General features: G+C 38.0%; 1 protein-coding gene across 1 annotated transcript in view; it reads left to right on the top strand.

The window, feature by feature from the left end:
• ORC1 (origin recognition complex, subunit 1) overlaps window positions 1-10,023 on the top strand; it is a 17,310-nt gene that overhangs the window by 5,600 nt on the left and 1,687 nt on the right. Inside the window, exons 8-14 of the mRNA XM_010288370.1 lie at window positions 978-1,084; window positions 1,841-1,942; window positions 2,439-2,610; window positions 4,807-4,914; window positions 5,670-5,819; window positions 7,040-7,159; window positions 8,660-8,827. Of these exons, the coding sequence (XP_010286672.1) occupies window positions 978-1,084; window positions 1,841-1,942; window positions 2,439-2,610; window positions 4,807-4,914; window positions 5,670-5,819; window positions 7,040-7,159; window positions 8,660-8,827 (927 nt within the window). The remainder of the gene's footprint in view (window positions 1-977; window positions 1,085-1,840; window positions 1,943-2,438; window positions 2,611-4,806; window positions 4,915-5,669; window positions 5,820-7,039; window positions 7,160-8,659; window positions 8,828-10,023) is intronic.

Raw genomic sequence — 10,023 nt, 5'->3', positions numbered from 1 at the left:
CTGAAGAAAACTGTAAGGTTTTTATTATTTCTGAGCCAATTGTTTGAATGCTTGATGCCTATGTACCAAAGTTAAGTCTCTGAATCCATTAGCTTCTGATGAAAAATTACCTTGATTCGTAGGATCTTTGATATAAGTACGTTATGCAAATGTATAAAACAGTTGCATATTGTGAATGTTGAGACAATGTTGATCAGAAAACTACCCTAAGCAGGGAAAATGTTGGATTGGGCTGGAGCTGAACAAACTGATGAATCCATTTATGGCCACCATTTTTACTTTTATTGTAAGCTGCGCACTGAGACATTCTAGTTCTATTTCTGTGTAGTCTTTATCGAGTGCAACATGGCTACCAACACAAAAGGGATGCTCTACAGTGTTCACAGCCACACCAGAGAGTGTGGCCAGCAGTTTCTCACAGTGTCATGGCCACTGATGGAGATGGGATACCAGGCTATGTGAATCCTAGGCCTGACTCATTAAGACTGTATTCAGCACCATAGCCAGGTACAAACTGTCACTGGCTAATTTTTACTCTGTGTTTATGAAAACCTAATGTAGCTATAACTTGTAAGCACAGCAAAGAAGAATAATTAAGATATTGTATGGATTTTTTGTTTGGACAACAAAATTCAGATAGATCGATTTGTAGTTGCTTGCTGTTTCTTAAGAACCAAACCACTTTGTAACACAACACCTTAGAGTATTAAGAATTTAAAAATTCTTCACATGGTTAAAAGGTGTAATTATCTTTGTCACCGCCCCCTTTCCCTTTTCTTTTTTCCCTTAGGAAGAAAAGACCATGAGGCTTGTTTGGTGTTTCCCTTTGTAAAGACTATTTCTCTTTTCATCTTGTACTCTGGCATCCCTGGGTAGCCTTTGTGCTTAAGTAATGTTTGGGAAACTTGTGTGAATGATCAGTCTCCAATAGAAATCGCTGTATGTAGAAAATCTGAGGTTGTAACTTTTCTGTGCAGCCTTTACCAGGAACACCCAAGACACCTTGGAATGCAACTCCTGAAATTCCCAGGCGCAACCATGAAGCACAGAAACCAGCCAGTATACTAGAAGAAGCCAGATTAAGGTAATGTGTGCTTAAGGGATGAAGTCATCTTTATTATGCATCAGGTATGCAGAGCAGTAAACTATGCTGAAATAGGGAAATGTCATCTTTACCATATTGAGTAAATTTGGTAAAAATGCACGGTGTTTTGATACCAGAAGAGCATTTATGAATTTACAGTACACTACTAGATTTACAAATACTAGTAGTATTTACAATACTATTTTTACAGTTCCAAATTATTGTAACTGGTCCGTGCTAAGTTCTTCAGAACTAGGTATCTGTCTTTATTCTGTGCAACATTAGAAAAACAAAAATCCTCTCTTATTAGCTTTAGATCATAAAGGTACACTATCTGTCTCCTCTTGGTGTGTAAAAAAACTTTATTTTTTACTGATCTTCACAGTGGAATAAAAAAATGCGTTCGGGATTGACTGTATCTTTCAAACTGCGTTTTAGTTTTTTCAGTTTCCTATAGGCAGTCTCCCCTGTTTAATCCTACCTCTACACTGACTTATTGTGAATTGCAACAGCTAGATCTTTATTGCTGCATATTCATGCTGTTAGTTTATGAAGGTTCAGCCATCTAAAACTTAAAAGCACACTAGGATATTTCTCTTGGGATACTTGGTATTGGTGTTCAGAGTTTAAGTACTTAAGAGAGATTTGAAAAACACCACTGTGAAAGGTGGAGTGTGGCTATTTGTTTTCCTCAGTAGGCTGTGAAAATGCAACTCTTAGACCTGTTTCAACATTCTTTTTCTTTTTAATCAAAAGGCTGCATGTTTCTGCTATCCCAGAATCTCTGCCTTGTCGTGAGGAAGAATTCCAGGATATCTATAACTTTGTGGAAAGCAAACTTATTGATGGTACAGGAGGGTGAGTTTGAGACTGTAACTGAGATCACATCTACCTAAGGCATAACAGCAGTTAGACAATCAATGCTACTTTTATTTAAAAAGTTATCATGATTTGGCTGAATTAAAGGTCATAGCTGAATTGTCCTGGTATCTTTCTTCCTTAAGAAGAGTTGTGCATAGAAATAATGCAGGCTCCTTTATTGTACAGATTCAAATTAATGACTGAAATAACTAGTCAATTTTGGATGTATGGGAAACCATTTTTTTTAAGAGGTAAATTACATTCATAAAGTATTTTATGTGGTTAATTGCTTCAGTAATAATAAAAACCCCCATCATCTTGCACTGTTACATGTCCCAGTTTGCAAATAAAATAACTGAAATATAAGGAATTGCCTTAAGTGACAAAGGAGTAGTAGTCAAGGCTGGTCTCAGAGCGCAGGAATTCCAGCTCATTGATCCTAAAAGTGTTACCATTTTGCTCACGCTGCTGAAAAGTTTTTCTCTGTTTGTAGGTGCATGTACATTTCTGGAGTGCCTGGAACAGGTAAAACTGCAACTGTTCATGAAGTAATCCGCTGTCTTCAGCAAGCTGCAGAAAATGATGACCTACCATCATTCCAGTTTGTAGAGATTAATGGCATGAAGCTGACTGACCCTTACCAAGCTTATGTGCAGATACTAGAGGTAAGTAAAGCCTCTTCAGTGGCCCTCTGGTTTGAAAGAAGAAGAAATCTTATGCTTTGCCATCAGATCCTCGATGTATTTATTACAGGATTCAAGGCACTTGGAATACTTCCAAGTAGTCCTGAGAGACAGTATCATAGAGCAGATTAAAAAAAAATTAACTTAAGGCCATAGACAACTTATTTGCTTTCAGCTGCATATGGGCAGTGGCTGGGAAATAGCCTGATTTATTACATCCACTCAAGTTTTAAAAAAAAAAATCTAAACCAGGTTCTGTTTATATTTTTCCTTTCTTTAACTTTTTCTGCACATGTATGTTTAAAAGGTTATAGAGATGAGAACTCTGGAAGTCAGTGTAGCAGTGGAATGATTTCTAAGGGGGTCTTAAATTGGTCTGTCATCATAGCAGTCCAGCTACAGAGGCACTATCTCTGTCAACAATACTGTGTTTGAGATCTCCATGACAAACCAGCCTACAGTGTCTCATCTGGACTACTAGCTGTACTTGCTTTTATATGGGTGTGAATTAACCTTCTGAGGACTGGATTAAGGTCACTCAATAGGCATTAAGACAGTAACTGCTGAAGACCTTTGTCAGGCTAACTTGAAGTCAGTGACTTGAAATTATGGTTGCCTGAAGCATCTAGTCCCTTTTCTTATAAACTTTTTCCTCATTTTTTTGTTTGCCGTCTTCCGTCTGAGCAGGAAGTGGCATACATTGTTCTAATATCCCTATCCTTGTAGTTGGAGGTTAAACTGAAATATTTGCATCCTTTCCTCAAACCAGCATTAGACAGTGTCTTGCTGAGGGATTTGTTGTAGCCAGGCCACTGTTTCTTTAGCATAGTGAAATACTTCATGACAATTACCTTATATCATGGTAATGTTATTTTAACGCTCTTTGTTCCTATCCTGTTCAGCATACATCTTTAAAATTAATAGGGAATAGGCCTTTGGAAGTAAAACTTTTGCCCCCTGTCCTGGGCCCTGAACTCTTTAAGCTAACCCAGTTAAATATCCTTCAGGGGAGCATGTAGTGAAATGAACCACTTACTTATGGTTCCTTCTGCCTCAGGTGTTACTTAAGTAGCCTAGCTAGGCTGCCACTACTTTTTTGATTGCTGCAGGTCAATCTCAGCTCCAGTTTGCTGCAATTTCTTTGCATGACTGAAGCAAATTCTGGAGTGTTCAGCTTCCTCACTGTTGTAGGAAAGTTTATGAAGAAGAAGGGAACAGGGGCAGAAAGGCCTGGACAGATGAAAGAGATTAGCTTAGATACCTGGGTACAGTAAGCGTGCCAATTCTACCACAACAAACTGAACTCTGTGGTATATCGGATGCTCAGTTCCAGAGCTGTAGAATCTGGGATCTAACTGCTTTGTATGACTGATTCAGACTGTCCTGACTGAATTGGAAACATGAAACAAGTGTAGATTATACAGTATTGTCATGCCCTGGCTTGTTTGATAATTATGAAATCTCAGGTTAGGAGATTCTGGAGAACAAATACAATTTCCAAATGCAATCTGCATTTTACTTTATGTCTTGACTCTGAACTATGTTGAACAATTGATTCAGTAGATATATAATGTAATTTTGAAATGTCATCCTTTAATTTCTGTATATCTCTGGACCTGCAAGGGAACAGGTAATATACAGTCAGCTCATCTGTTTTACCACATAGATTATTCCAGAAGCGGTTCTTGCTGAAGGGTTTTTTTTTAACTTAGAGTTGAGTAAATTATTTAGTTCTAGATCTGGCTGATGAGTCATTAATATTTTAAAGGGAGTCCAAGATTACTGAAGTCAGGCTATTCTTGTCAACTGCCTTAGGTTTTCAGTAGGTGTTTTGCGTTCAGAGACACCCTTGAGGTATGCTAGGTTTAGGGTCCTCCTGAGACTGGGTCCAGGATTTCTTAATGAATCTATATTTAAGATAAATCACACGCAATTCTAATGGCCTTTCTTTTTAGCTATGTATTCTTTTGTTTCTGTTGTTCTTTATGGACATTTCTGGTAGACCTGAGTCTCTTATGAGCTGCTGCATTTTGTTTTTTTATTCTGACCCCATGGGGAAAAAAATCCAAATGCTTGTTGCTGATTGTTAGAGGAAAGTTAAAACCAAATAGGAGTTAAACTTCCTATTTCCAGGGTTTTGGTGTGATTAACCTGCAACATTGTTTAATCCTTGTCCAGTTACTGACAGGTCAGAAGGTGACAGCAACCCATGCAGCAGTACTGTTGGCAAAACTGTTCAATACACCTGGACCCAAGAGGAAGACCACAGTGCTGATAGTGGATGAGGTGAGACAAAAAAATCTTTCATTCTCTTTCCTTGAAGTATTGTAAGAAATAGGTTTTTGGAGGATGGAAAAAGATATGCTTAGAGAATATGTGATTTAAAAGGAATAGACTTAGCAGAGAAGACACTCAAAGAATTTCTCTTAGCCTTATTAGGAAACTGAATTTACATGGGCAAGTATCCTATTGCCATATTGTTCTCTGCCTTGGATTTCACGTTGGTTTTATGTTTTGTGTTGGTCCAAGTCATGGAATGAGTTGTTCTGTCCAGTCCTATATACCATAGAATTCAACTGTATTTTGTCTGGCAGCTGCTGCTTTTCCAGTGAGAAAACTCAGTGAAATAAGTCATATCCAGTTTTGAAACTCCTTGAATGTACTATGTTCAGTAATAAACAAATGCACATTTATTTTTTGCTGTAAGCCAATTCAGATTCTCACATGGATGGTCTTTTAATCTTGTTAGATGTAGCATTAATGTCACAGTAGTGTTTAAAAACTCCAGCTGTTTAATCGCTCTACTAATACTGTTCAAGCATCTAGTAGGACTGTGCTTTTCTGAAAGAGATTAGAGCCCTAAGTCAGAAAATGCAGTCATAACAGTAGACGGATAAAGGAAACACAACAGAGACGGCTTGTTCAGAATCACGTAAGAAGCCTTCTGTGGCAGAGCTAGCTCCCTCTAAACTCCCATCAGGTATTGTAAATACAAGACCATTCTTTTTCAGTCTCTTTTTCTTCTCCTTCTATCTCTGCAGCTTGATCTTCTGTGGACCCGGAAACAGAATGTGATGTACAATTTATTTGACTGGCCAACTCAAAAGCACTCCAAGTTAATCATCTTGGCCATTGCGAACACCATGGACTTGCCAGAGAGAATAATGATGAACAGAGTAGCTAGCAGACTGGTATGTCCTAGCAGTTTTGTTGCTATGCTATAAAATGATAACAGATTAAATACTCTATGCAATCAAAAGTAATCCAGGAGAAAGGTAGGATTGGTTATGTCAGAAGTTGAACAATGCTTTTATAATTTCCTCTCTAGAGGGCCAATAATGAACACATAAATCTTAGCAAAGTAAGTTTAGGAGCCAGCTTGCTAATCAGATGTTATGCTATGTAAGTACACTATGTTCTTGTAAGAATGAATTATGAATGCAGATGTCTTTTTAAACATACTAAGATCTGGATAATCAAATGCTATGCTTCATGGTTAAGCTGCTTACTCTAGAGTTCAGAAGACTTTCCCCTTTCATTCCAGGCACCTAGTTACTTATCTCTGTTTGCCATGGTCGTCAGCTGGTAAATTTTCTTTGTTGGATACCTTTGGAGAGAAAGTTGGATGCACTCTACACCTGTGTTGAATACATTTTCTTAGGTCATCTCTTCATCACTGCTCTGAAAAGTGATTTGCAAAAACAGTGCTCTGTGCCTCCATCCTTCTGTGACTCAAAAATAGTTCCACAGTGTGTGAATTGCTTTCCCCCACCTGCTAAACCCGCAGATCAGCTGAGTCCATATAGTCACAAGAGAGAAGAATTTTACGTAAGATATGCAAAACTCAGGCCTCCTGTAGAATACGAAAGGCAGCGCACCATCTATAACATAGATTGTCCTTCTCTACTGAAAGCAGTTTTTACTAGGTTGAGCCAGAGGAGGATTTTTTAATTCTTGGTTGATTGCTAATGTGAAGTCAATAGTATGACTACATACATGTATACAGATTTGCTAAAGGAGAGATATTAATATTTTTTCATTGCTTCTATTTACTGTATTAAAAAATAAAGTGCAAACAGTTGTAACCAAAAGATTGTCATATTAGGTGACTGATTTGTTTACAAGTTTTGTAAGGGAACTTTGAATTCTAATAGCAGCAGTGCTTGCTCCTCAGGCCTTTTGGTGGGGAGGTACAACCAGTGGTCCTCACTTACTCTGTTTTGTTGATTTGCACATTTATTTTGCAACTATGGTGTGGAAGAATTGATTAAAGTATATCATTTGGAGGGGAAGCATGTGAAAGAGAGATTGCTCCTACCAGAGAAACTAAAACTATAAAGGCTATGCTTGAGCAGTTGAGAGTTTTTAAGCACTAGAAACACTTCTCACTGTATTATGTTATTTACTCTAGGGCCTCACCAGAATGTCCTTTCAGCCCTACACCTACAAACAGTTACAGCAAATTATTTCATCCAGACTGAAAGGCTTAAAGGCATTTGAAGAGGATGCAATTCAGCTAGTTTCCAGAAAGGTAAGCATGGTACAAGTGTATGTCCTCCGTGTTGTGCTAGGTAAAGAGTGGAGGGGGCAGCAGGGGAGAATTTTGTAGTAATAGTCAGACTTAGTTCTGTGCTTATGTGTTCTGTAGTGGAGACAAAGTGGGGCGCAAGTAGCAGATCATACACTAGACTCTCTGTAAGGTACACAGGGTATTTTTGCAGGAAACATTGCTAAAGCAGTGTCCTCGCTTTTCCACCTACTTTGAGAAGGCAGCAGTATATTCCAAGGACTGGAGGCATGACAAGAGTCATGATAATGCATAATGATGTCAGCTTTCTCTGTTTTTTGGCATAATGTGAGTCATTGGATGTGCTCTCATCACTGGATGATCTTGGGGAAAAAAAACTAGTATGCCAGTGGCAGTGGAAATATCCATATTCATTTTCTTTCTTAAGATGTTTAAAGCCTTGGCATAATGGATAGTACTGTTCTGTTGCCCGTCTTAATACTCAGCTGTACAACAAAGTTGTGCATTAGGGATCAGTAGCTTCTCAAACTAAGATGTATGCATTGTTTAATGTCTTATGTTAGCAATTATATGTCCAAGTAGTCATCTATTAAAACTATGGTAGAACATCTGTCAATGAGTATATGCTTAAACTTTTTCTGCTAAGCATCATTGTAGGATTAAAAAAAGAGTACTCATAAATATGTCAGAAGTAAATATAAGCATTTGTTTTGTTATGAAGGAAGCACCTTTTTGGAAGAATAGTATTGATGATTTTGCAGACTGAATAATCTACAGTGTTTTTCTAGTGTGACTTTTCTTCAGAAAACCTAGAAAAATAACTCATAGTTAGATTTTTCTAAAGGATTTCTCATTCTTGGCTCCAGCTGGGTTCTAGGGCTTTCATATGTTAGCATCTACTGGGAAAACTAGGCCAGTACGACTATCTAGTGAATGCTCATAGCTTTATTAAAATTGTAAACCAAAAATGGTGTTTTAAGACTTAGTTTCAGAAATTTCAGGCCCTTGTAAATGTAAATTCACTATCCCAGATGTTTCTTTGAGGCCTACTAAAAATATTAGTGTACTCTTAAAATCAATATTCTATTGAGTATGGGAAAAATGGGGAGTTTTTGCCCCTCCCTTCCCCTCATTTTTTTTCGTCTGCATGAACATGGATTGTGGTAGGGTCTTTGATAACATTTCTGAAAACTTTTGGTGTTGAACTGAACTGCTCACACTGAATTTCCTGGATATTTTTTTTTAATCCTCTGACTTCTGTTGTTATAGAAAAAAGTTTAGTCTCGAACTTGTGATGATGAGATTGGGGTGGGAGTGTGAGAAGGTTGCTTCTGTCGGTTTTGGTCACTAAGATTGTTGTTTAAAATCTGTGACTCTAGTAACATAGTTCACAGTAGCATTGCTCTTTGGTTTGTGGTTGGATTTTTTGTCTATTGATTCTTGTCAAACTTGTTTCTCAACTTGTAGGAAATACTGACACAATCCTGTCATATTTACTTTCAGGTAGCAGCATTGTCTGGTGATGCAAGACGTTGCCTTGATATCTGCAGAAGGGCCACTGAGATCTGTGAGTTTGCTAGCCAAAAGAGAACCTCTGAAATAGTCAGGATGGTGCACATAACAGAAGCCATAGATGAAATGTTTTCATCGCCATATATAAATGCAATCAGGTAACACTTTAGAGGCATTTCTTTGCTTTTGTGTCTTTCACTGGGCTACTTCTTCAAAAACATTCAGTCTGTCCTCACCACCCTTTGGGAGCATATGCAATGCATCATGCTTTGTTTGAAGCACAGAATCATAGAATCATTAAGGTTGGAAAGGACCTCCTAAGATTATCGAATGATACAAAACAAACCCTGCAGCACAGATAAGAGAGAAAGTACAAAATAGGAATTGAAGACGGGAAACCAAGGCATAGAAATCACTTGTATAAGTTTATACAAGGTGTTTCCATGTTAGTGTGTTAGCTTGGATCAGGAGGGGGCTTTTGAAATTTCCTGATTGCCTCTGCTTACTGTACATTGATTTCTCTGAACACCAGTTTCCAAGGATTCAATATTCAAATTCCTTCCAGTTGTAACTAAATCTGAAAGATACACTCAGGAGCCCACAACCACAAATGCTACTGGTCATTCAGTGTACAGGACCAGACTTTGAGCTAGACTGAAGGAAAAACCACTCAGACGTGCATACTGTAGGCATCAGACCCTCAAGAGTCAACTATTCCCCACTTGTATTGTGCCACTGTCTTTGCTCACTTAGATGCAGCTGCAGATGTCTGAGCAGAATGCAAGACTTTCCCATTTGAACTGGTTTCTTCTTTAACATAAATAGATTCTGTTAGGACTTCCAAAAGGCTTCCTGAGGGAATACATGTGAGGAATTCTGTTGCCCTTCAGTGGCCTGCACAAGCTGTAACTGATAAAACGCTTTACCAGTTTCTGGTCAAAAGAAAGAGAATCTGTTTCAGGAAGGCAGGGGGGACAACTAAGGGTGCAAATACTATATTTTGCTGGATATGTAAATACTGCTTTTACTGTGCTACTTGTCCCTGGAAACCTCAGTGTTAATTTGTTAATTCATAAATATGAGTTGACCATAACCCCCTGCAGAATATGTGTGGAATGAAATGTGTTCACATACATTGAAAGAGATGTGAGGTGAAGTGATATGCCATGTATTGTGGTGACAGAGTTGCAGGCTGTAATATAACAGCTAATTGACATAAACTGCCACTCTCAGGTAGAAAAATACCCTGCATTTAAATATGTGGTTACCAAACAATTTCCCTTCCAGACTTATTCCTGATGTTTCATAAATTCTAAAGTTGGTAGATTGATTTTTGTCTGTTTTGTTTTTTGATA

The sequence above is a fragment of the Phaethon lepturus genome, unplaced genomic scaffold (genome assembly GCF_000687285.1).
Source record: "Phaethon lepturus isolate BGI_N335 unplaced genomic scaffold, ASM68728v1 scaffold19870, whole genome shotgun sequence".
In the NCBI taxonomy this organism is placed as follows: Eukaryota; Metazoa; Chordata; class Aves; order Phaethontiformes; family Phaethontidae; genus Phaethon; species Phaethon lepturus.
Note: the sequence above shows the minus strand (reverse complement) of the source record. Positions and strands in the feature narration are given on the sequence as shown.